The following is a 26,225-nucleotide window of genomic DNA, read 5'->3' as shown; positions in this document are numbered from 1 at the left end:
CGGGATCAGAGGTTTGGATAGGTTCTGGCACCAGTTAGCACTGTGGCCTTGAAAAAGTCACTTCTGTCAAATCCTGCGGCTCTCTGAATTTGATCTGGATGAACCTCCAGGGGTGTAGATCTAGGTGGCAGGGCTTGTAAGCTGTCATGCGAATGTACCTATAGTAACATGGAAGGCAGCAGCATTAAGTTTTAGAATCCCGAGTGCTGTTCGGTGATTTAGGAGAAAAATCAGCCAAACATGCAAGAGATAGAAACTGGACTGAATCACTCAATACAGTCTTAAACACAACAAGAAACATTTGCAGAAAGCTGTGTTTGATTTGAGAATTTTGGTGTGTAGCCTGTTAAAGCTTCAGGTGTACAAATGAATTGCTGATGCAGGTTATCATTTAGGAAGGCTTTTCCCTCAGCTTGTTGAGTACGATAAACATCTTAGTACTAAGACTTGTCTTCCTTTGTTTTACACACTGTGTGGTGTAGGCACATGCAGACGCTCAGTAAGCATTACTAAAGACAGTGTGTCAAAGCCATAACACTCGACTCATTCAGAGTAATGGAATGAGGCAACATACTGGGAGAGGAAACAAAATTTTATTATCAAGGCCCTAATAAGTGCCAAACACTTTGCTATGCATTTAATTCTACAACACCTTATGAGTTGGTGTGCTTATAGTCATTTTATAAAGGAAACTGATTACAAGTAATCTTTAGGGTTACACAGCTTTGAGATGGTAAGACCCAGTCAAGTTACACTCCATCACCGGTGTCCCCTCCACTCTGCCATGCTGTCTTTTCTTGGCTTTTAAGTTTCCTGATGGGCATTTGTATTATCAGTATATTTTCTTTAGAAAAATGCAGTTAGTTTTCTTTTAAAGCACTAAGTTATAGTTCATACTTCTTCCTGTTCCCTTTTCTCCCTCTTCATAAGAGTCAAGACGGGAACATAATGTTTTGAGCAAAAAATTTTTAAAGGCTACTATAATTAGGCATTTATGCTAGTATTTCTAGGCAAGGATTTCAGTGAGGGCCTGGATCCAAGTGGAATAGTTCTGCTTGCATTTGTAAAAATGGAACTGGGCCCGGGGGACAACGTGGCAATCATTTGCAGAGGGCTCAGTTTGAAGATGATAGTTAGAACCGTGAGATAATTTCTCTGGGGATATGAGTACATAAAATAAATGAGCACAGGGTCAAACGTGATCTTGTATTTTATCTTTTCTGTCACACAGCACTGTTAGGGATTGTGTCCTGTCTGCATCACTCCAGGTGTTTGAGCCGATGTGGAGTGCACACTCATCCATCGCGAAAGTGGTGGATGAGACTGAATATGTAGCCAGGAAGGCCACAGCTCATAGAAAAAGGGAAGAATTTTAATCTAATAGGCTTTAGTTCTTTGATGTTTCAAGGTTTCTTTCCCTTTTTTTCTCCTACCCACAGGAACCACCGTATCTCTGGAAACAGCTAACCGTCTCTTGGATTTATTGTGTTACTGTGGTAACCAAGAGCCCTCAACAAATTATAATTTTCAACAACGTGAACAAACAGAAGAGTTGGTAATGGCTTTGGCAGTGATTTTTAAAGTTTCTTTTGGTAGTAATACCTCCTCAGACTAAGGCAGGTTCTTGTGCCATGTGTTAGGGTCGAAGAGATTTGTTCTGAGGTGTGGTATGGCATAGTACGTAGCCTGGACAAAAAGTGATGTGGAGAAAGAGACGGATTTTAACAATTGTTTTGCCCTGGTTCCCTCCTTAAAAATATTTTGACCTTGCCTGCCACATGCAGCAAACCTTTGACCAGAAATCTTTGGACAGGCCCCTTTGTTGTTGTTACTTAAAGTGATAGTATGATGTGTAAGGGACGGGGGTGGAAAACCCCTGGCCCCAGCCCCCTCAAAGATTCATACGTATGTGGGCAGAGAGGAGTGAGCATACTCTATACTTTAGAAATTAATACTTCTTAATAAACACTGGGTTTCCTTTTTACCTTCTAGGGGATCTGTATGTCCTTTGCTTTTCTGCAATTTCCTCAGAGAATGCATTCCATTGTCATATTTTGTTTTATATCTGTTGGTGATGGTTCATTTCAGGAAGAGGCCACAGAGGGAAATAACGAGAAACCTAAGAAGAAGGCTGGTCATCAGCTTGGAGTTACTTGGAGGTATGTTACAGCATGATTAGAACTTTGTGTTATGGCTCTGTACAGTGCGTGGAATGTTCCCCATCAGCCCCTGAAGAAGGTACGATCCTGGAATATTCTAAAATGCAGTTTGTTTTCGGTGTGCAGTATAAATGGCTCAGTTGGTTTTCATATGTGTTTGGACCGTTTTTCATTAGATCGTTACCTCCAACCAGCAGCACAAGGTTGACACCTGACTTCTTTTTTTCCATCTAACTCCATGTAACCTTCATGGTATGGTTCTTTCGGTAGTTTCATCAGTAGTCCTACCTTGCAATATATACCTCTAATTCTAAAAGATTCATAATTTTTTATTATGTTAGAATACACATATGCTAGAGCATAGTTCTAAGTTCAGACTACTGGCCAGCAAACAGAAGTATTCACTTCCGAACAAAAGGCGAATGTCATTTAACATTTCAGAATTAAATTAACTGAGTAGAAGTATCTAAATAAAAGAAAGGTATTTCATATGGATATCTGGAAAAGGGAAGCTACCATTAATATCTAAAGTCTTTTTTGAAGTGATAAAAAGAATAGAATCAAAAATTAAATTTTTTCAGTAGATATTAATAATTTCTCATAGTGGTTAAGAGCATTGACTTTGGAGTACCATTTTGGCCCAAATCCTGGTTCTGTCTGATTTCCAAGACATATTGGTAACAGGGAGAATCAAGGTACAGCATGATTTGTATAACATAGCACATTGATAGGCTAGAACAGGACAAAGGATTCTAGAGACACCGCTTGTCTGTGGTTGCCTCTGGGGAATTGTATCCAATTGAAAGAGGGTGGGGAAACGTCACTATGTACCCTGCTGTGCAGTTGGCTTTTTGTTTAATACCTTGAGTATATATTACACCTTTTAAGTCCTGGTTCTGCCACTTAGCCTGTAAAGCCTTGGACAGTTTAAGGTCTTTGAGCCTCAGTTTTTCCTGTTTTCAAAATGATGATGACCATGTCTTCCTCTCTGGGTGGCAAGAATTACTTGAAATTATATGCATAAAATGCTTAGCACGGTGCCTGGAAAATGGTAAGTTGGTGGCTATTACTGGTTTTTCCTGTTTCCTCTGGTTCACATTTACTTTCTTGTGTCTAGAGCAAAAAACAACGCTGAGAGAATCTTTGCTCTAATGCCAGAGAAAAACGCGCATTCCTACTGCACAATGATCCGAGGAATGGTGAAGGTAACGTTTGTTTTATATATCTTTATCTTCCCCTAAATCAGCGCTTCTCAACCTCAGGACTGTTCACAGTTGGGCCAGATAATCTGTTGTTGTGGAGCTGTCCAGTGCCTTGAAGGACGTTGAGGAGCCGCTTCTATCCACTGCGTGCCGGTGGTCCATCCTTCCCGCCCCAGCTGTGCAACCAAAAATGTCTCCAAGCATTACTGAACGTCTCCTGGGAAGCAGCATTGCCCCAGTAGAGAACCACTGCACGGAGGATACATTTCTTGAGAATGAGACCATGTCTGTTTACTGCTGTGTTCCCAAACCCTAGAGGAGTCGATACGCACATATTTCTTAACTGAACAAATTTGATGATCCTTAATTTTCATACTTTCCCTTTTCCAGCACCGAGCTCCTACGCAGGCATTAAACTTGTACACTGAATTATTAAACAACAGACTTCGTGGTAAGTGCGTTTGGAGAATTCCCCTCTGTCCTTCCTTTTCTTTCCTTCTCTCAGGCATCTATAAAATCTCAGGATCTTACCTCAATCATTTGTTCATTCTTTTTTTTTTTTTTTAAATTATTTATTTATTTATTTATGGCTGTGTTGGGTCTTTGTTTCTGTGCAAGGGCTTTCTCTAGTTGTGGCAAGCGGGGGCCACTCTTCATCGTGGTGCACGGGCCTCTCACTATCGCGGCCTCTCTTGTTGTGGAGCACAGGCTCCAGACGCGCAGGCTCAGTAGTTGTGGCTCACGGGCCCAGTTGCTCCGCGGCATGTGGGATCTTCCCAGACCAGGGCTCGAACCCGTGTCCCCTGTATTGGCAGGCAGATTCTCAACCACTGTGCCACCAGGGAAGCCCATTTGTTCATTCTTAATCTTTTCCTGTGGTATTGGTGATTGAAGCAGGAGTCCAGAGCCAGAGAAAAGAGTAGTTTTCTAGTTTTGTAGACATGTGTGCATGACCACTTTGCCTTTAATCTTCAACCCCAAATTTTGTTAAAGTTGTTTTCTTCTTTTATAGCTGATGTACACACCTTCAATTCACTGATTGAAGCAACAGCATTGGTGGTGAATGAGAAATTTGAAGAAAAATGGAATAATATATTGGTAAGGAGGAACCCTCACTTTGTCTTCTAATGGGCCTAAAATATCCTTTGCTAGGAGTACGTGGGCTGGAGGCAGCATTCACTGAGCATCTTCATGGCAGTCACTGTGCTGGGCGCTCAGTTCATGGTGACCTGTTCACACCCTTCCAGCAACCATGTAGTTTATGTAGGTGTATCTGACATGTGACCCAAGCATACAGCTCGAATCCAGGAAGACCTGGGTTGCTTTATTTACTTATTTCTCATAATGGTTTTTTCATTAAAATGAGACACATTTATTGAAAAAATTTATTAGCTACGTTTTAAGAAATTGAGGGGCTTCCCTGGTGGCGCAGTGGTTAAGAATCTGCCTGCCAATGCAGGGGACACAGGTTCGAGCCCTGGTCCGGGAAGATCCCACATGCCGCAGAACAACTAAGCCCGTGCACCACAACTACTGAGCCTGTGCTCTGGAACCCTCAAGCCACAACTACTGAGTCCACGTGCCTAGAGCCTGTGCTCCGCAACAAGAGAAGCCACTGCAATGAGAAACCTGCACACTGCAACGAAGAGTAGCCCCCGCTTTCCAAAACTAAAGAAAGCCCATGGCAGCAACAAAAAGATTGAAATCACTGGATTGAAGTGACAGGAATAGAAACCGTGTTATTACCATACTGCGCATGTAAAAAAGGAAAAAATGCAATCCATTCTAGTCTGCTCTCTTGCTTCAGTCTCAGACTCACTAGGCCGCTAAAGACAGTTGGACACCTTGATCACGTGGGGTCAGGGTAACTGATGGAGGGGCTTCTCTAAGGGGCAGAGTTACTGGTCCTGCTAGTTACTAGATAATTCTGAAATTGGGGATGTATTTATTAATCTACTTTAAACATAGGCACAGAGCCCAAGTCTTTTTTAGTATGTTACATTAGTTTATTGGATAAATTACCTACCAGGCATAAAAAAGACTTCCTGCTTTTGATTCACCTAGGACCTGCTGAAACAAATGGTTGCACAGAACGTGAAACCCAATCTACAGACTTTTAATACTATTCTGAAATGTCTCCGACGATTTCATGCATTTGGAAAATTGCCAGCCTTACAGACTTTACGGGAAATGAAAGCCATTGGAATAGGTGAGGATGTGTCCTAGTGTCCCTCACTGAAGACAGTGCTGACCAGAGGTTTCAGGTCCAGACAAGCAAAAAAGAGACTCTAAACTCTTTTGCTGTTTACGTAGTGTGTTGGGAATTTCCTTTCCACCATTCGGTACATTTTAATTATGTGTATTTACTATGATGGGAGCTCCTTTATCATCTTTGTGTTGTTTATAGGAAGTTACATTCTTTTAGTATTTTAGGTACTTTTTTACGGATTTCTTGATTCTAGGGAGAATTGTTCTCCTACAGTTGGCTGGTTTTAAACTCGTGACATTTTCTAGCATAATTAAGTATTTGAACCCAATTGTGTGCTAGTGTATTGTATATTTTTCAGTAATTACTTTATTGAAGAATGTTTTGGGAATTAATTCATTTCAGTATGTTTTAGTGTTCTTAAATGAAACTCATTGTGCATTGGCTGTAATAGGTGTCTGGACTTTCTAAGAGGAATTCAATCTCTGTGACACCTTTCCACCTTTACATTAATCATATGAGCTAGCAAATGTATTTGTTCAGAGGAACAGAAATGTATCTTTTACTTAAATACCAACATTAGTATGTTTTTAGTTCAGTGTGCCTCAGTAGGCTGTATTTTGTATAGCTGTGTATGACTTATTTTATTTTTTTCCTCTATGTACCTGTAACATAAGAACCCTCGCTTGCAACGTATCACTATATTATTCAGCTGTTTTATCAACATGGTATGTATGTCATTATGCTACTAATTTATGTAGAAATTAGGCTAACTTCACTGCTTATGAATTAAGACTAGACAGTTCACAAAATAACCTTGTCTACAGCCTGAGCAAAACGTTATTCTTGAGAGGAGTAACATCTTGTTTGTGATGTAAAACTTGAGCTGGAGGGGAGGGAGGTCATTAAATATACTAACAAGGATGGTGGGGCTTCCCTGGTGGCGCAGTGGTTAAGAATCCGCCTGCCAATGCAGGGGACACGGGTTAGAGCCCTGGTCCGGGAAGGCCCCACATGCTGCGGGGCAACTAAGCCCGTGCACCGCAACTACTGAGCCTGCACTCTAGAGCCCACGAGCCACAACTACGGAGCCCATGCGCCTAGAGCCCGAGCTCCGCAACAAGAGAAGCCACCGCAATGAGAAGCCCGCGCACCACAACGAAGAGTAACACCTGCTCGCCTCAACTAGAGAAGGCTGCGCGCAGCAACAAAGATCCAATGCAGCCAGAATTAATTAATTAATTAATTAATTAATTAGTTAAAAAAAAAAAAAAGGATGGTGTACAGTTTTGGTCAGGAGAAACTGTAGTTCCTTTTGCTCTCCAGAGCTGTGCTGTCCAATACAGTAGCCACTTAGCCGCACATGGCTATTTAATTAAAATTAAATAAAATTTAAAATTCCTTCATTGTATTAGCGCTCAGTGGCCACTTGTAGCTGCTGGCTACGTGTTCAGTGATGCAGGTACAGAACGTTTCCATCCTTGCAGGAAGCTGTTGGACAGTGCTGCTCCACAGTGACCTTATTTTGAAACCTCATGGGAGAACCTTGAGGCTCTGTCTGTCACCTAGTTTTAGGTCAGCTGTGCTCTATTGAATGGACTTTGGAGCAGGGCACACCTGAGTTGAAATTTCACCTCTACCATTTACCACCTGTGTCAGAAGGAACTGGATACCTTACTTGAGTGATGCCATCACGGTGTAATGATGAAATGAATTATGCACAGTGTCCTGTCCTGTGCTTGGAAGGCAGGTAGTAGGCGCTCACAGTCTGTTGGTTCTTAACCATTTGCCCCAATCTGAGGAAGGACCTCTGGGTTCAGAAATGACAATTCTAGTCCTTCTCTCCTGTGGTAGACTTTACGTGTGAAAACAACAGAAAACCTTGATTATCTATTTTGGAGGGCTAGTTTTACAAAATTCACATTCTCACCTATTGGGAAGTAAGGGCAGTTAACTGACTTTATCTTGAAAACAGGTACAGTTTCCATGGTAATTCTGTCTTCCAAAATTTTACTCAACTTTGGTGTCATTTTGCTGAAACTATTACTTCTGACCCCAAAGCCTATTGCATTTCTCCTCAACATCACATATCACTTTGGTTCGGTTGCTAACTAAAGTCATTGGTACTTGTGCTTCCTAAGTAATACCCAGGGCCGTGGGGGGAGGAGTGTCGGTGTGTCTGAGGGATATAAATTGGCTGCCTGTAATAATAATTTCTAGGAATTTACCCAAAGGAGAAAGCCTAAAATAATGAAGAAATGATACATATAAAATAGGTTATTATAAAACTAATAGAATAATTAGGATCGCTAACAAATGAAAACATGCTTGAACTTCAAAAGTACATCTGGGCTGTCATGGAAAGTATATTACCGTTTGCATATGGATAAAGTGGGGAAGGGATGTGGATTAATAATGTGAAATGTTTAACTGGAAATGTCATAGGTGCGTTTTAATTCTACAGTTTTCTTTTTCTTGGCTCTCATCCTGGTTATATTTAAAAGGAGCGCAAATGTTTATTAGCAAAAACATGTTTGTTTTCTAAGTATGCAGGCTTAGTGAGGGTCTGTCTGTCTCCCGTTTCAATGCAAGTCGACCTTGTGAGGAGCCTAAGAAGGAAGGGTAGAGCCTCTGCTGGGAGCACCTGTAACTGCCCCAGGTCTTGGGGAGAGCTGCTCTCTGTGCAGAGGGTGCGCTCGTTCCTCTAGCAGGGATGTGCCCGGCCAGCTCCGTGCCTTGGGTGGAGGAAGGAGAAATGCGGCCTTAGGACTAGTTCTGCACACCCGGTGGTTGTACAGGAAGTGGACTCATGAGGAAACCCAGTTGCCTTCTTGTTCTGCAGAAAGCCCTTCAAAAGGATCGTCCCTCATCATCTATGACATCATGAACGAATTAATGGGAAAGAAATTTTCTCCAAAGGACCCGGATGACGGTATGTACAGAAATTGCTTGTATAAGACAGAGAGCCCCATTTTCCTGACTGCTAGGTCTTAGAGCCTTGTGATGAGGACAGGGTTTAATTTAGCTTAGTAATTTTTGGAAGCTGTATGCTTCCTCTGCTTCCTCTCCTGAGTTTTTACGCCGTTAGGTTTGTCTTACGTGTTACCAGTTTTGTTGCCAGGATTTTTATTAATGTTACTGACTTGAAAATGTTTATCCATAGTAACCAAGGCTCTTGTGAACTTTGATTTTCAGATATGTTTTTTCAGTCAGCCATGAGGGTTGTAAGTACAATTTCTCGCTTAACTTTTGTTTTCCTTTTTTCTTTTATCCATCTCCTAAATTCATCATTGGGGGGGTGGGGGGATTCTCCCTGATTCTTTCACTTCCTGACTCTTACTTATATTCACGTCTTTAGTTCTAATTTTTTATTCCTCTAAAATCTCTACAAAATCACAACATTCCTGCCCTGTGTTTATTGTATACATTATCTTTTTTCATACCTTTCTTCAGAAAGTAAGGTTTGAAAGTAAGGTTTCAGAGTATTTCATATTTGCCTATTGGTAACTTTTTAAATTGATGGTTTTTAAGTTTGGTTTTTCATCTTATCATGCTAATCATAGGAAAAATTTTCAAGCAGTTTCAGAATGAATTAGCATATCCTGTTCCCTAAGGATAATTGCTTTACATTTTAGTGTGTGTCCTTCCAGGTTTTCTCCTTTGGTTATTCAAACATGCATGTCCAGACTCATTTCCATGTTATCTTGTTTGTTGACAGCAGTATAGTTATTTCACAGGAGGGAAGGACTTCTGTGGGTGGGTTTTGCAGTTATTTCATGGGGTTTTTGCCAGTGTAGTGATGCTGGAGTGAGCACTCCAGCTGTCTTGTGCATGGCAACCAGGTGTTTTCATATAGTTACTAAATATAGGTATAATTACTAGATTAAGGTTATTTTGTTTTAAATTTCACAGAACTTGGTGATTTGTTTTGATTCCTCCCTCCCCCCCATTTTCTTGTAATTCATTTGCTGTCAACCAATAATAATGTTAAATCAGCATAGATGTTTCTGCAGGTAACTGTACTTTTTTTCTTTATATAATGAGCCACTCTGGCTGATAAGGATCGCAGAGTGATGCTTATTTACTACTTGTAAATTTTCAGTGCTCATCTCTCAGAGATCTAGAACTTGCTTACCAGGTCCATGACCTTTTAAACACTGGAGACAACCGGAAATTCATTGGACCCGATCATCGGCGTAATTTCTATTAGTAAGTGTATTGGAAATGTATCCTTCTGCATTAACGGGGCACCTGTATGCAACCAGTAGTCAGTTCTGCAGGTGGGAGGCTGTTGGCGGCCTGATTTTAGGCAGCTTGACCCTGACTTAACAATGTAAGTTAATTGAACACTTGAAGAGTCAAGCAGTGGTAAAACTGATTTGTTAGCCTGAGATGTCTGCTGTGTATCTTTTAAGCTGTTTTTATTTGTGACACTGGGGTTTTTTGTTGTTGTTTTTGTTTTTTGTTTTTTTCACCGCACAGCGTGCAGGATGTTAGTTCCATGACCAGGGATCTATCCCGCAACCCCTGCAGTGGAAGCGTGGAGTCTTAACCACCAGACTGCCAGGGACGTCCCTGTAACACTTTAAATCCATATATCTTTTCCCTGTAAACCCTCCTATTTTATGTTTTTGAATTCATGGGAGGGTGGGTCCCTAAAGATTTCATCGCAGCCTCATTTGTTTTTGAAGATGAACATGTTGGAGCCCAAAGAGACTCCTTAAATGGGTTTGCTTTTAAGCAGAGAAAAACAAGAACTTAAGGAGGCAGCCTGTTTATAGGTGTGCGATGGTTCTCTTCTATGTGGTCCAAATCCTCGCTTTACGTTGAACGCTTTTAAAATGAATAGGATATCCACTCTCTCCTCACCATGAGCTGGGAGTGTAACCAGGAGGTGGCATCAGTGACCGGTTGAGGATTAGAAGGTGTTAACTGGGAAGTCTGGAAAGCACAGTTGGCAGCACCTCCTGGGTCAAGCATTGGCCTGTGTAACTGGAAATTGTGTGTGACTTATTGTCTTTAAATTCTGTGTAATGTCATTATATGACTGTGCTGTAATTTAATCATTCCCCTATTAAGCACGGATTTTAAACTAAACATGCTTTCTTTCTCCATTACAGTTCCAAGTTCTTTGGTTTGCTTTGTCTAATGGAACAAATTGATGTCACCTTGAAGTGGTATAAGGACCTGATACCTTCAGTAAGATGATTCATTACTTACCATTTATCATTGTAGATGTTTGTGGGTGTCTTTGCTGAGTAATACTTGAAAATGTATTTTTATTCTTCTGAATCAGGTATTCTTTCCACATTCCCAAACACTGATAGATCTTCTCCAAGCATTGGATGTGGCCAATCGGCTAGAATTGATTCCTCAGATCTGGAAAGGTCAGTTTCAGCTTATGTGTCTCGACACATCTCATTTTATTGTCTTATGTTTTGATTAACAAGCATGTTAACATTGTTAGGGAAGAAAACTTCCTTTTTTTTTTTTTTATTACTACTCTTTATTTTTTGGCTTTGTTTGGGTCTTCCTTGCTGTGCGCAGGCTTTCTCTAGTTGCGGCGAGCAAGGCTGCTCTTCGTTGCGGTGCACGGTCTTCTCATTGCAGTGGCTTCTCTTGTTGTAGAGCATGGGCTCTAGGCGCGAGGGCTTCAGTAGTTGTGGCACGTGGGCCCTAGAGCGCAGGCTCAGTAGTTGTGGCGCACGGGCTTAGTTGCTCCGCGGCATTTGAGATCTTCCTGGACCAGGGCTCAAACCCGTGTCCCCTGCATTGGCAGGCGGATTCTTAACCACTGTGCCACCAGGGAAGTCCCCAAAACCTCCATTTTTGACTAAATTGAATGCAATAGTTGAGGTCTACTTCAGGGTCATTTGCTCATGTTACATATTGGATTGCATGAGTGACAGTGTAGTGGAAAAGACCTAAATTAGTTCCTTTCTGACAAGAAAAGGCTGGGTTTTGTGCACTTGTGTGACATGAGTGTTAATTACCTGGGACACCCAAAATATCAACCCCCAAAGCCTGTGCCGTTCGTTCCTCTATACCATGTTGCATCACTGTGCTTCAGTAGCTAACCAGGGGCTTCCCTGGTGGCGCAGTGGTTAAGAATCCACCTGCCAGTGCAGGGGACATGGGTTCAATCCCTGGTCCGGGAAGATCCCACATGCCGCAGAGCAAGTAAGCCAGTGTGCCACAACTGTTCAGCCTGTGCTCTAGAGCCCGCGTGCCACAACTGCTGAAGCCCGAGTACCTAGAGCCCATTCTCCGTGATAAGAGAAGCCACTGCAATGAGAAGCCCACACACCGCAAGGAAGAGTAGCCCCCGCTCGCCGCAACTAGAGGAAGCCCACGCACAGCAACGAAGATACAGTGCAGCCAAAAATTAAAAAATAAATAAAATAAATAAATTTTAAAAATAAGCTAACCAATCAGTGACACTCAGGTTTCTAGGAAACAGCCATGACTGGGGGTTTGTGTGTGTGGTTATGTGTGTAAATTGGCTGCAGAAGATGCTGTATCTCATCCACTAGGTGGCTGATAATAAAATCAGTTTCTGTCTGCCTCAGTTCCCTTGAGACAGAGACTACAGCCCTGCCCTCCTACCTTACAAGGCTGCTCTAATGATCGTACAAGGACTGTTGACGATTCCCACGTGCTGTAAAACCACGTAGAGCTGGTGGCTGCTGGAGAGTGGTGCACGTGCCGTGTTAACGCTTGCCTGGGAGCACGTTACTGGTGCTGGCTTTCACTGCTCATTTGTCCTTTCCTACCATGAATCATCCTGCTAGTTTTCTGGAATCCTGGAATACATGTCAGCAATGTATTTTCACCCCCCCCGCCAAAAAAATGTGGGTGACTGCTGACAGTGGACAGAGGTCAGCCAAAGAGTCTTGGTTTTACATGCCAGTGATCACTTCTCACTCTGTTCTTTTTTGTTTCAAGATAGTAAAGAATACGGTCATACTTTTCGCCGTGACCTTAAAGAAGAGATTCTGATGCTCATGGCAAGGGATCGGCACCCACCAGAGGTAAGCTTGTGTTGACACTCAGGTTTTGCTGTCGTTGTTAGATGTATACTAACCAGTGTATCCTCTAATACTGATGGCCCGGTGAGGGTCATTTCCATGGTTTTGCCTATCACTGTGGAGAATTCTGCCGTCTAAAGTCAGTCTTATTCCCCTAGTCCAAAGCAAGCCGCATGAAAATGGATCCTCTCAATCCTGACAATTAATAGCAGCTTGCCTTCTTCTTCCTTTTTTTTAAATTTCTCTCTAAAAAGAAAACCCATAGTTGGCTTTGAAATATGTGGCTGATCCCATTATTACCCCAGGGCGGAGTGCTTTGCTTTTTTTTTTTTTTTAAATACTGTATTACTGTGTGCCGTACATGTGATGTGTTCCCACGGTAAAACGCATTGCTTAAAAATTTTAATGGTCCTATGGAGTCTCCTGAACTTAAATTCTCATAAAACCAGTTGGGCATTTCTGCTGACTCTCAGAGCATCTCAGCTGCAGGTGGCGTTTGCTGAGTGTGCTGCAGATATCAAATCGACTTATGAAAGCCAGGATGCCAGACAGACGGCTCCCAGCTGGCTGGCCAGCTCTCTGAACTACATAGCCGTCCTCTTCTTAAGGGCCGGGAGAACCCAGGAAGCCTGGTGAGTACAGTACATGCCACACGTGTCACTGGAAGCATCTGTGCTTGGATCTCAGAGAACTTTTACCCTGGTCATTAAGAGTTTCTCTAATTTGGTGGTATACTGTGTAGTTTATCAGGAGACAAACGAGTTTTCTATAGGAATTTCCAAATACCAACTAAAAAAGCAAACTTGGGGAAGAGGAACCAGTATACATGATGTGTTTAAGAGAAGATGTGGTTCAGTGGGCTCATTCTCTTTCCATTTTCGTTTTCTGTATTCGTGGGCAAGTCACTTCTCCATTCACTTAAGTAGAACAAAGTGATCAGAGAATCTTAATTTTGAAAATGTTTTGGTCATTTGGTTTATTCAAGTCATCTCCTGGATGCTTCTCCGCCCCACCCCCCAGCTTAAAATGTGGGCTGTGTACTGGGACTTCCGGAAACTGGCATTTTACCAGTGTTTACTAAACCTGGCCTTGACTAGAACCCGTCTTTGGTTTGTGCCACTGTATTCTAGTTCTGTGTGTTCGTCAGCACTTCACTCACACACTAATTTCTGGTGTTTAACTGTGAATAGAGACCTTATGCATAGTGGTTTTTCCAAAAGCGGAGAAGTCAGTGGAAGAGTCCTTGCTAGGGGCGGTCACAGTTGGGTGGTTCCGATGTGTATTGTTTTGGATATAACCGTGTGTTGGTGTTAAGAGCCAGTGCCTGGCTGTTCACTAGCGAGGACCTTAATTTGAACCTGATGGTCAGTCCACGGTGTGGGTGTCTGCTCTCTCCAGGAAGGGCTGGTAAAGGCTTTGCTGCCTCCTCTGATCGTAGCTGGTGGCGAATCACACAGCCGGCTACACAGCTGCTGACTAACATTTGATGCTTGGACTTGTTGACGAGGGCAGGGTGACACACGCTTGTTATGAACCAGGCTGTGATGATTGGCGCAGGGGTACGGACCTCAGCTGATCATGGGAGCTGAGTGTACGTGTTTCTCCTTTGTCCTGCGTGTGGCAGGATGACGGCAAGCACTTACATGAGACTGATGCCTGAATCTGAGCCTGCTCTTCATAACGTCATCATAGGACACACTGAACTCACGCTGGATTGTAAGAGAAAAGAGATGAAATTGTATTTGCGTCCCTCTCTTCCCACTGCCCACATAATATCATACATTCCCTCCTTGGGGGGACTGAAGTGATCCTCTGGAGGAGGATGTACCCCAGCAATTCTCAACACTGGCAACAAAGCAGATTTGCCTTTGAAATTTGTAACGTAATTTGCATATATGAAGTTTGGGAAGAGGGGGTTGAGGCACCTGGGGTGATTCTGATGGGAAGACAGGGCTGGGAGCTGGTGGAGCTCACAGACGTGTGTCTTCAGGAGCTTCCTCTCTGGTTGTTAGGAAGGACACTTGGTCTCTGAGTCCAGGAGAAAAGCTATGGTCATTCGATTGCCTTCTGTTCTATTAGTATTCATAATCTTTTTCCTATCTCATCTTGAACAGGAAAATGCTGGGGCTTTTCAGGAAACATAATAAGATCCCTAGGTAAGTTCAAGTTAACAGGGCTGCCTGGGTACATCCTGGATTAGCCACATGCGTTTAACTCTTATTGCGGGAAGGGGGTTGGAATTTCCTCACATACCTCAGCCATGGCAATTGGGCACTTTTCTGTTAGGCAAGTAGGTGATCGGTCACTCCTACCATCTAAGGTATCCTGAGGCAAGCACTGTTTTTTTTTTAATCTGTGCTCAGTGATCACAGCACGCTGGGGATACATTGGCTAGATCCTCAGTGAAGGCATAATGAACCAATCAGTGTTCATTATCTATTTGGCCCTTTAAAGTTAGACTTCATGTAACTGTCTGCAAAGCTACTGTTGAGGATTTTATGACTGATCTTTATAAGATACTAGATTTTGTATGTAAATCTTTGAGGGGTTTAGTTGGGGATGTTGACATTTTTGCCTTTTACAGGAATGAGTTGCTGAATGAGTTTATGGGCAGTGCAAAAGCATCCGGCAGCCCTGCCCAGGCCATTGAGATAGTGAAGCTGGCAGGTGCCTTCAGCTTACCTATTTGTGAGAGCCTCACCCAGAGATTAATGGCTGACTTCACCCTCAGCCAGGAGCAGAAGTAAGTGGGTCCTGTATCATCACCATCAAGGAAAGTTATGAAAATGGAGCAGACCATTTGTCTGTCTGCCCATTCAGATGTTTGTAGCTTTCTACCCCCTGAATTTCCTTTCCTTGCAGAAAGTCAGGATGTATTGGTTTCATGATATTTTTCGTTTGTCATAAAAGTCAGGGAGGCCTATAGGTTTATTTGCTGGTTGGAACCTTTTCCTTTGTTGCTATAGTGCAGCTGCAGAGTTCCCCAGCCCCAAGCCTGAGTTGCAGTGTAACCCTCCCATTTATTTTTCTTACAGGGAAGCCCTGGGAGACCTAACTGCCTTGACCAGTGACAGCAGCAGTGACAGTGACAATGACGTCGGCGAAGGCAAATAAAAGTGGTCGAATCAGGAGCTCCTGTGGCCTAGCATGGCTGTTGTGATTACACTTGAGAACTGAGATGTTAGTATTTAATTGTAATGTGAAGAAAACAAGAGAATACAGATTTGGTGAATCTTGATAACAACGCTTACTTATTTACGTTTAATTCCTGAACTAAACCATCCATGCCAGGGTTACCATGTGAACAGAAGGGGCACTACCATTTTCATTTCTTTGGACACACGTTGTGATGTTCTTAAGCTCCGCACAACTGCAGTGTTTGTCAGCTGATGTCAGTGTGGTTTGCCCCTCCCCCATTGGGGACTGTAGCCTTTGTTGGCTGATGCTATGACCTGACACTTCCTCCAACTCAGAAAGCGTCTAAAGGAAGTTTTTGTACAATTACATCACAGTTGGTGCTGGGTCAGTAGTAGCCAAGTTCAGGGATATTTATATGTGGGAAATTATTCATCTTAGAACTGATTAAACAACGTCAGGAGTTTAGGCTGCAGAGCTGGGAAGGTGAAGACTGTAAATACTGTAACCAAGGTACATATGTATGCATTTCCATTATTTTTATAAAATAGCCCATAGTCTCCCACTAGGCTTGGGGCTTGCACAGGAGTGTTTCATCTCTCCCTTTCTCTCTGTGTGAGTGCTGGCACCTTCTTCAGTTGTGCTGTACTTAAAGTGGTCTAAATGTATGTGGTGACAAGAGGATTGAAGTGTCTTCTTGACATGATTGTGTATTGCTGGTAATCGAGTAGGTCAAGAACCTCTACTCCAGCCTCTCTTACGACTTGCAAGTGGTATGGGAAGCAAACAGGAACTTGTGAGGCTTGCAGGAGCTTCACGGGGGTTTCTAGCGCAGGCTGCTTAGCTCATAATCTGATTGCCAGATTTACCCAGGCATCCCAGAAGTTCTCCTCAGATGAGCAACTTCATCCTTACCCTGCCGGGGTTGCCATTTATGGGCTGCTGTATTGTACATGTGTCTGTGACATGTGCCTGTCCCCATCTCCATTTGCTATCCTCTGGCCAGGACCCAGTCATACATCCTCAGAAACCTAAGTATTGACTCGTATGTTTTCTCCTCGATCACCAGAATTTAAGATAGATTCTAAGTGAGACACAAAGAAAGAGGGCAGGGGAAATGACAGTAACTAGCTACTTAAGTATTCATGTGCATCGCCCCAGTAGCCCCTTGACATAGCAAATGAGCAAAAGGGATAGGTAGGGCAGATTAGCCTCTGACCTTGCCTTAAAACTTGCAAAGAGAACTTGGCTACCTGGAAGCTTCTGTAAACTCGGCCCCTCCCTTTCCCTCTGGTTCATCAGCACCTGGAAATGGCTGATTCTTCTGGGCTGAGTATCCATTCAGTGCAATCCTTACAGATGCAGAACACTTCCATTGCCGGGGAATCCTGCCAGAGAACAATCCTCAGCATCGTGCTTCGCAGCTATGGCGTTGATGGGGAAAAGGTCCATCTGGGCTGATGGCACATGAATTTGTAGTGGACTTTCCAAGTGGGTGATGATGTGGCCATGTGGTCTTAACTCTGTGCTACAGATATTCCAGATTCCGATTCTGGGCAAAATAACTGCTTCCAGCTTTTCAGAAAAAAATTAAGGAAGGCCTGCAGGACTGGTCTCCATTCTCTCTTCAGCTTCTAATAGTATAAGGTGTTCTGTTTTTCTATGCCGAAGTTAATAACCTATCAATTTTGGTTTTGGTCCAATAGAAAATTTGAGTACTCTTAATAAAATGGATTGTCTTACGTCTTTCAAACTGCAGGGTTTGAAATCAATTTTTGCAGATGATGACTAGAATATTTTAATGAAATGGATTAGAAAATTAAGTACATTGCATACGTTAAAGTTTCGTGACATTTTTACAGCACCACAGATGTATGCATAATGATAAACACGTATAAGTGTACCTGATGGTGATGTAAATTATTTTACTGCTGGTAAAAGGACGTGCTGTGAGACAGCAGTCACCAGGAGTGTGGATGGGCAGGGCAAGGTTTACAGAATCACTTAGATTAGATCTCAGTGGTAGAGTGGCAACTTACCCGAGAAATGGGCATATTTTATTCGGTTGATGAAGGCAGTGTGCTAGGACATGGAGTGAGCAAATGTAAGGTACACAAAGGGGGGGTGAAAGAGTCTCCAGCCTGGCCCAGGAAGGAGCCTAACCTGTAAAAGAATGTTGTCTAGGGCCTTTCCTGGACAAAGAAACCATCATCCATATGATCACCTTCAACATCAAGATATTGTCCTTGGACTTCCCTGGTGGCACAGTGGTTAAGAATCTGCCTGCCAATGCAGGGGACATGGGTTCAAGCCCTGGTCCGGGAAGATCCTACATGCTGCCGAGCACCTCAGCCCGTGTGCCACAAGTACTGAGCCTGCACGCCACAACTACTGAAGCCCACGCACCTAGAGCCCATGCTCCACAACAAGAAGCCCCCGCAATGAGAAGCCCCCACTCGCCGCAACTAGAGAAAGCCCGCGCACAGCAACGAAGACCCAACACAGCCAAAAATCAGTAAGTAAAATAAATTTATTTAAAAAAAAAAAAAGTTGTCTAGCTGACCTGCATAGCTGTGGACTTTATAGAAGATTTTAGAAGGAACACTGGAGATCAAACCCAAGTTTACAGAGCTCAGCAAGACTTCACTCTTGAAAACTCAGAACGTCCAAGAGAAGTGAAGGTCACGATAGAATTCATCCCCAGGAAAACCTAAGCTTTGCCGATACCAGCGCCATCTGTTCCCACGACAGCAGCGCCTTTGCTGGCTTGTGCCCCACAGTCCCTCCAGAGCCCCTTCCTCTTTCTTCCTGAGACCCCAGGGCAGTGTCCATACAGCTAACCCGGACCAAGCAGTGAAACCGTGTCACCACCCCATGTGGAAAAGGGTGGCGTGGCCAGGCAAAGCCCCTCCTCCTCAACGCTCCCTCTGCTTTCTCAGACCCCCCAGCCCCTGAATGCATCCACAGGGAGGAAACCAGGGGAGCTGAGCCGAGCCCTGGTTCAGGTAAATGGTGCCCACTGGACCTGATGAGTGATTTGCCTGAAATGTAATCACTTTTTATTTCCCGTTTATGTTAAATTATCTGTTCTTCTGCACTGAGTTCAAATTACTTTAAAAGTTTAAATTACAACTAATTTGGGACTTGGAGACTGCTTTTATGCAGAACCAGTTAAGAAAGCAGAGGGTTTAAGTCAATACTCAGGAATACAGAAGTACCGTGCCTTAAAAAAAAGAGACTGCCTAAGTTTACATTTTCCTTCTTGATTGATTTAGAAACTTTAAACATTAAGGCAAAGATCAGAGTTTTAATGATTCCACCTCCTTGAAGGTAGAACTGAGAACGCACGTAAAGGCTCTTTAGGCCCAAGTAAAGGCCCTTTTCACCTAAGGGGTTGCTGAGTGGTAGCTCAGGAAGATGTGAATCTTACTGGGCATCAGGAAGAAAAATCAAGGTCTGGACAAGCAGAGTCCCCTTTCAACATCTTGTTTCTCAATATGCAATGAGGGTTGGGGAGGTTTGCTAAAGGAATACTAAAATTGAAAGCCAGTGGCTTTCGTTATTTTGATTTAGAGAGTGGAAATAAACCGCTCAGTATTGCTTGCTTCCTGTGAGCTCAGATAATCACATCTGAAGGAAGTTATTCCTGGGCTCCTAGAGAAATTTATTTCCTTCTAATCTGTAATGTTTTACACATTTCCTGAGTAAAATAAAAATTATGAACACTTCTAACATGACAAATAAGTTAGTCAGCTTTGCAAGTTAATGTATTCTACAATTTCATGCTATTCCAAAGGGAAGAAAGGCTTAATTTAGAACAGCCTCATTATCTTCTAGTAAAAGCTTAATGGCCCACAGGTGCCAAGAGTCCCTCTACCTGCAGAGATTAAGGACATCACACGAAGTGTGTGTTCCAGTCAGAGAAACTAGATGTATTGTGTTGAATTAAGAATCCACTTAGGAGGAACATAAGGACGGTTAATAACGCCAAATGAACCACTGGATCCCCAAATCAAAGGACAACGTCAAGTGCCATGCAGACTTGAGTGTAACAATCAGGAGCTGGATACACCTGCAGAAATATATAGACAACCCTCTTTTTTTCATGATTTCCAGATATGTTGCTCAGATAAAAATGCCTCTTCAATAATCTGTTTATGAACACATAAACCTCAACAAAAAGGACTTACCTGGTGGTGCACTGGTTAGGAATCCACCTGCCAATGCAGGGGACATGGGTTCGAGCCCTGGTCCGGGAAGATCCCACATGCCGCGGAGCAACTAAGCCCGTGCACCACAACTACTGAGCCTGCGCTCTAGAGCCCGTGAGCCACTACTGAAGGCCGCACACCTAGAGCCCGTGCTCCACAACAAGAGAAGCCACTGCAATGAGAAGCCTGCACACTGCAACAAAGAGTAGCCCCCACTCGCCCCAACTAGAGAAAAGCCCGTGCGCAGCAACGAAGACCCAATGCAGCCAAAAATAAAATAAGATAAATTTATAAAAAAAAAAAAAACCAACAAAAAATCATGATTTTGAAAAAATATGTTGACGGTAATTTCATGAAGTAAAAAATGAAAGGTAAAAAACACTGGTTAATGTTTATCCAATATGGCAACTGTTCTAATCTTAAGAGAAGTGAACTATGTAAGCAAGTTCTCTGGGTTTTACAGCAATCCAGTTCAAATATACCACAAAATTATTGAATCCCTTTAAGATTCCAGGCTCGCCACCCCCACTTCAATGGAGAGATTCACAGTCAACATACCAGAAAGGAGCAAGGTCAACTACCAGTGTTCCAGAACTGGGAGCCATGAACTTTTCTGAGGGCTGTGGAATTAATTTGTGGGCAGAGAAGACACCATTTTTCTAATGCCACAGACCAGAACACAGTACATCACAAGTAGAAAAGAGAAGCAATGGTTCCAGAAACTGTTTCATGTATACATTCACATAAGGGTGCATGCGGGTGTATTGGGTTCCAGTATAAAATATAATTTTTCCCTGTGGTAGCAATCGAAGTTTGGGATACACACTATCTCTAGTGCCTTTGAATCACTGGAATGATATATCTCCAATTATAAATATATTGGCATTTTGGCTTATATTTACATCACTCTTGAGGTTGACCAGCAGCAGTCAGTTCACCAGGACCTTCAAAGCCAAGAACAGGCCTAGGGCTTCTGAAACCCAGTTCACAGCCTGGAAACTCTGAGCGCCCAGGAGTTGCTACTTCTGCTACTTCTGCTAATCAAGGAAATTTTCCATATACACAACAAACTAGAAATGATACTTTTTGAAAAGGTATAAGCTACTCAGTTTTCAATTTTTGTTTTATTCAGTTTGCTCCAAGGGCAAAAACCAATAGTAACAGTGATGGCAAACATTATTTTGGTTGGCTCACAAGCCTGATCAGTAAAACCTGAAAAACAGAAAATGTTACACAAGTTGCAAATAAAGTGCTCCTGGAGTTGACTGACATGACAGCAAGAAGGAATAATATAAATGCAACAGGTGTTAACATTTAGAACAGTACCTGTAACCTGCTCATTTCTAGGCAATTCTGAGACCCTGTTGCAAACCCCTCATGTATTACTGCCGATTTCCTTTGACATGAAATGTGTCTTTACCAGGCTCTTCCTGGACCTTACTCTTGCTGCACTTGAGTGGTTCCTATTCCTACGGCGCTGGCGTATGCTGTCAGGATCTCCACTATCTGCTTAGTTTCTAGGGTCATTCGGGCTTCCTTCAGCCAGTCCTGTGCCACTCGTCTGGACTCCCCTTTCAGCTGATTGACAAACTTTGCTGCCAGCTCCAGGTCTCCATGCTCAATGCAATAGGAGGCATATGACAGTAACTTAAATGTGTTTGTGTCCTCGGGGCAGAGCTCTGCTGGTGGCTTCAGCTGCTGAGGTGGGAACAGCAGTAGGGACTGTATGTAGGAGAGGAAGTACTGGTATAAGCTATTCCTGGTCTCATCGATCATGGCTACCCTGTGGGCCAGTTTTTGGATGGCATAGAAACGGACTCTAAGGGTCTCTTCACTGTACACCCCACGGGTCAGGGACTCTGGAGGGAGGGCTGCGCTTAGAGCCTGGGCAAATTCACTATCGGAACAGTTGACTCTGATGGCCTCCACTGCGCTACCCAGGGGAACAGTGGGCAGGTCTGCAGATGCCGTCTTCATGCGGTACTTTAATGCCTCCACCGAGAGCCAGAGCTGGTGGGCTTTTCTGGCCTCCTCTTCAGCAACTGCGTGACCTATTTAAAAAAAAAAAAAAAAAAAAAAAAAAGGCAAAGACAGACTTTTTTCTCCACCTGACTATGTCCTCATACACACAGAGAACTGGTGCACCTTCCACAGAAGTGGAAGACAGGGCTGGAGAGAGCCTCTTCCAAGCCCATCCCACCACTTATTTATGGTGCGTTCTTTCCTAGCTGGCCTCTTCACACGAGGCAACAAGGCACGACATAATCTGCTGAACACTTGTTTCTACTGTAGCCGTGGAGAAAGCTGGGAGGGTGGATGTGCACAGACGAGTCTCCCTTCTTTCTTCCTGTGACATCTAGGAGAATGCAGGGTATCTAATTCAGATACATTTATCTTTAGAAATGTTTGAGAAAGAAATGTGATATTTAAATTAAGCCAAGACTTACATTAAGGCCATCAGAAACTTTCTACAAAGGAACGGAAGACTACTGGATCTTGAAATTTCATGAGTACTTAGCTCATTGCTATGCTTACATGACAAAAAAGATTCCATCACATCCCACAGAAACCCATTTTATTAATAGCATCCTCACTGTCAGGGCATTTCCCTTCCAGTGTGGCACATGGAGGCCTCAGCATAACTACCATCTATTTGGTGGGTGGAACCAGCAAATCACCACCTCCAGGTAACCCTCCAACAGCAGAGCCTGGAGGGCGAACATGCAGCACACTGACCTTTTTCTCCACTCAGGGCACGTGAGACACAACCAAAGTGTGTTGGGTAAACCGCCTTGTAAATGGTGATCTCATGCCGGTCACATAAGGAGTAAAACTTCAAGTTACTTAGGTTTAATTTTTAGATCCTTTAAAATTTCTTCTCACAACTCTCTATACTACAAACTTATTAAATCTGGGGCTAATTTTCTAAGAAATGAATAAAATTTATTAGAGGGACTTCGGCATCTTTATTCCCTAACGTCAATGCACGTATACCATTATCCTCATAGCAAGAATTTACCCTGAGAAGTAGGGCTGAATGAAATTAGCTGTAAGAGGCCCGTGTGCTTACTCTGAACAGCCTGTTCGATGCCCCTCAGTCTGGCATAGGCAGTGTTTATATCCAGAGTATAGTTGTCAACTTGCTCTTGACTGAGGCGACGAAACTGTAATTCTTGTTCAGCGAGTTTCTCAGACAGGTCCTGAAATGGTAAACAGTGCACAGAGAAAAGTAATGCTACCTCAGCGCATGTCACTTATCGGGCCACTAAGTCTTCCAGTAACTGCTGCCTCCAAAAGTAAAGAGGGCCTTTAACATCTCAAAACAGGTGTCATGAAACTCCTACATTATGTGTAAGGTTTCAAAAATTTCCTAAAGCTTATATGTGATGGTTCATCTTCTACAAATTTACCGGTGGAACCTAATATTAGAGGAAGAAGACCAGGAGGGGAAGAAAGAAGTCTATTAAAATGAGAAAATGACAACTTTAGAAAATAAAGTAACTCTGTGGCCACCCAGACATTAAATTGTATTCAATATCTTCCACTTTAAGAGTTCACTTTTCTCAAAATACTCATCAAAGAGAATTCAAAGTAATATACCTTTTCATACTGGCAAAAATTTCAATTTTCTGGAAGATTTCCTTACTTGGAAAACCTCATTCCCTTCTTGTGAGACAGAATAATAAGTTAATATGTTATAAATGACTTGCTGAGTAGAAACTAATTATGATTAAAGGTATCCTGATGGTTTGCTGTGGTTTCCAAACTTAACCTCTCCGGGATGTTTCCTCAAATATAAAAATCTCAGAACTACCACATAATCCACAAGAGTTTGTGGAGATAAAGCAGGCGATACATGTGTCAAGTATTATTACCTGCATTCCTGAAACCCCCTGTACCAACCCTCCTTAAAGCTTTGAAGGCTCCAAATGACTAGGACATAAATACAAAACACATCTGATCAGTAACACATAGGTACACCTTTATGTAAAAAGGAGCAGATGTGAAATATACAAAAGTCCCCCTCCAGCAAGGATAGGCACCATTAGAAATCTTTCCCCGTTCTTCCACACTCTCAGACTGAACGACATGGAGCACATTAGAAGGAAAGCAGAGACTGTTCATAACGTAAAGGGGAAAAGGAGGTTGAAGGGGAGACGATGCTTTACGACAGGTCCTCACCTGCTCAAACTCGTATTTCAGTTCCTGTTCTTGGACCCTGAGGACATCTCGTAAGTGATCGGTGTGGGCAGCAGCCTGGCGGCGAAGCTGGGTTCTCATTTCGTTCTCCATGGCATCTCTGACTTCCTCCACCTGTGAAGCCAAGTACAGTAATGAGGAATTCTCAATTCTCCACACACGCTTTTAGCAAGAGAGAAAGACCAGTAACCACGATGATGGCAGCTTCCACGTCCAGAACCCCTTACGATGAGCCGTGCATGGGAACACATTCTTATTTCGAGTTCTCATATGAGTCAGAAAGCTGAATGTTGGAAGGTGACTCAAACGAGGTCGCATGGCTGTGGCGAAATCAGATTCCAAACAGGGGTCTCTCTAACCCCCAGACTTGAGTTTCTTCCATATCACCAGGCTGCCTCCTGTACAAAGCAAACACTCATTTCCTGCATCACATACTCCCCTGAGAATCAAGAAATCCGAGACCACAGAACTAACTACAAAGACTTGGGATCAAACACAGCTTCACCGCAACCATCTGTGTGACCTTAGGGAAATTATTCATCTTCTAAGTCTCCATTTTCTTGTCTGTGAATAATAAGGCCTGCCATGCAGAACTGTTAAGAAAAGTAACAAGTATCTGACAGTTACTGAACACAGTTTCTCTCAACAAAGAAAGCTCCTCTGAAACTGCTTATTTTAATATGAATTTAGATTCAACACAGGCCAAATCAAGTCAAAACTATGAAAAGCCTATAATGTCTGGCCTAACAATTAGCCATGGGTCATATTACAAATTATTTAATACTAATTACCTGGAAATCATAACTTCCTTTTTCTCAGAAACAATATAGTTAGTAAATGAATCCATTCAGTCAGTGCATAAATATTTATGAAGTGCCAGCCCTGTGCCAGGCAGTGCCTACTATAAGTTTGGATGCCGTGGTGCTCAAGGCAGACAAACTTCTCGCTCTTTTGCAGCATACATTTCAAGAGAGGCATCAGTGACAGGCAAAATGGACATCTCAGACTGTGGTACTTGTTTTTAAGAAAATAAATAGGGCAATATGAGAGAAAGTAATACAGAGACTCTACTTTAGATTGAAGGGAACAGGACAGGGCTACCCCAGGGCAAAAGATGTAGTCAAGGCACCAAAACGACAACAAAAAGACCCAAGGTACCTGGTACATTAGGGAAATAAGGGAAGTAAGGGAAGCCTGGCTCACAGCAAACAGGAATGAGATCAAGGGGCTTCTTTGGTATAAGTTAAGAATTTGGATTTTATATTAAATACAGTCGGCAGTCAGTGGAGAATTTTCAGCAGCATAGTGTCTGATGAGAATACATTTTATAAGGACCACTTGCCTGTGTAAATAGACATAGAAAGATGGGTATGCACACAGGGACCCTGTTAAGATGATACTCTGAACTAAGGTGGTGGTGACTGAAAGAGAGAAAAGTGGAGCGTTTAGGGATTTATTCTGAATGCAGAGCTGGTAGACTCTGTCAATGGTCTGGATGCAAAAACTGATGGAGGGGGGCTTCCCTGGTGGCGCAGTGGTTGAGAATCTGCCTGCTAATGCAGGGGACACGGGTTCGAGCCCTGGTCTGGGAAGATCCCACATGCCACGGAGCAACTAGGCCCGTGAGCCACAGCTACCGAGCCTGCGCGTCTGGAGCCTGTGCTCCGCAACAAGAGAGGCCACGACAGTGAGAGGCCCGCGCACCGCGATGAAGAGTGGCCCCTCTTGCCACAACTGGAGAAAGCCCTCGCACAGAAACGAAGACCCAACACAGCCAAGAATGAATAAATAAATAAATAATAATTAAAAAAAAAAAAAAAAAAAAAACTGATGGAGGAACAACTGAGCATGATTTCTAGCTTGATCAACTGAGTGGATGGAGGTTTATTTAGAGAGAAACAGCTGAGGGGCTGGGAGACAGTTTGGAGAGAATCAAGAAATTTGTTTTGAACATGCTGAGTTTGAAATGACTACTGAAAATCCACCTGAAGACATCAAGTCAGCTGCTGGACAGCCCTTGAAGCCAAGGCAGAGGTCAGAGCCAGCAATATAAGTGTCAGTAATAGACGGTATTTAAACTTCAA

General features: G+C 43.0%; 2 protein-coding genes and 1 non-coding gene across 10 annotated transcripts in view; 2 read left to right on the top strand and 1 right to left on the bottom strand.

Annotated features, from left to right (window-relative positions):
* Window positions 1-15,839, top strand: part of PTCD3 (pentatricopeptide repeat domain 3) — a 29,271-nt gene extending 13,432 nt beyond the window's left edge. The window contains exons 8-24 of the mRNA XM_059942485.1: window positions 1,440-1,555; window positions 2,089-2,159; window positions 3,277-3,364; window positions 3,752-3,812; window positions 4,374-4,459; window positions 5,426-5,570; window positions 6,245-6,295; window positions 8,410-8,499; window positions 8,763-8,791; window positions 9,670-9,776; window positions 10,688-10,766; window positions 10,864-10,954; window positions 12,513-12,598; window positions 13,079-13,227; window positions 14,710-14,751; window positions 15,180-15,338; window positions 15,631-15,839. Coding sequence (XP_059798468.1) covers window positions 1,440-1,555; window positions 2,089-2,159; window positions 3,277-3,364; window positions 3,752-3,812; window positions 4,374-4,459; window positions 5,426-5,570; window positions 6,245-6,295; window positions 8,410-8,499; window positions 8,763-8,791; window positions 9,670-9,776; window positions 10,688-10,766; window positions 10,864-10,954; window positions 12,513-12,598; window positions 13,079-13,227; window positions 14,710-14,751; window positions 15,180-15,338; window positions 15,631-15,709 — 1,529 coding nt within the window. The 3' untranslated portion in view covers window positions 15,710-15,839. The remainder of the gene's footprint in view (window positions 1-1,439; window positions 1,556-2,088; window positions 2,160-3,276; window positions 3,365-3,751; window positions 3,813-4,373; window positions 4,460-5,425; window positions 5,571-6,244; window positions 6,296-8,409; window positions 8,500-8,762; window positions 8,792-9,669; window positions 9,777-10,687; window positions 10,767-10,863; window positions 10,955-12,512; window positions 12,599-13,078; window positions 13,228-14,709; window positions 14,752-15,179; window positions 15,339-15,630) is intronic.
* Window positions 14,131-14,266, top strand: LOC132347133 (small nucleolar RNA SNORD94). Its single transcript, XR_009497092.1, has one exon. It is a non-coding gene; the product is annotated as a small nucleolar RNA SNORD94 (small nucleolar RNA).
* Window positions 15,840-21,046: 5,207 nt separating the features above from the next.
* Window positions 21,047-26,225, bottom strand: part of IMMT (inner membrane mitochondrial protein) — a 51,460-nt gene continuing 46,281 nt past the window's right edge. For 7 of the 8 annotated variants that reach the window (XM_059893410.1, XM_059893414.1, XM_059893418.1 and 4 more), the window contains 3 exons: window positions 24,124-24,255; window positions 23,012-23,141; window positions 21,047-21,992 (listed from right to left, as the gene is read on the bottom strand). In XM_059893410.1, the coding sequence (XP_059749393.1) occupies window positions 21,379-21,992; window positions 23,012-23,141; window positions 24,124-24,255 (876 nt within the window). In that variant the 3' untranslated portion in view covers window positions 21,047-21,378. Of the gene's footprint in view, window positions 21,993-22,016; window positions 22,298-23,011; window positions 23,142-24,123; window positions 24,256-26,225 lie in introns of those variants that run through there. The other variant, XM_059893415.1, reaches the window with a different exon arrangement.

The sequence above is a fragment of the Balaenoptera ricei genome, chromosome 13 (genome assembly GCF_028023285.1).
Source record: "Balaenoptera ricei isolate mBalRic1 chromosome 13, mBalRic1.hap2, whole genome shotgun sequence".
NCBI lineage: Eukaryota > Metazoa > Chordata > Mammalia > Artiodactyla > Balaenopteridae > Balaenoptera > Balaenoptera ricei.
The sequence above is the reverse complement of the archived record's forward strand: the minus strand, read 5'-3'. Positions and strand labels throughout refer to the sequence as shown.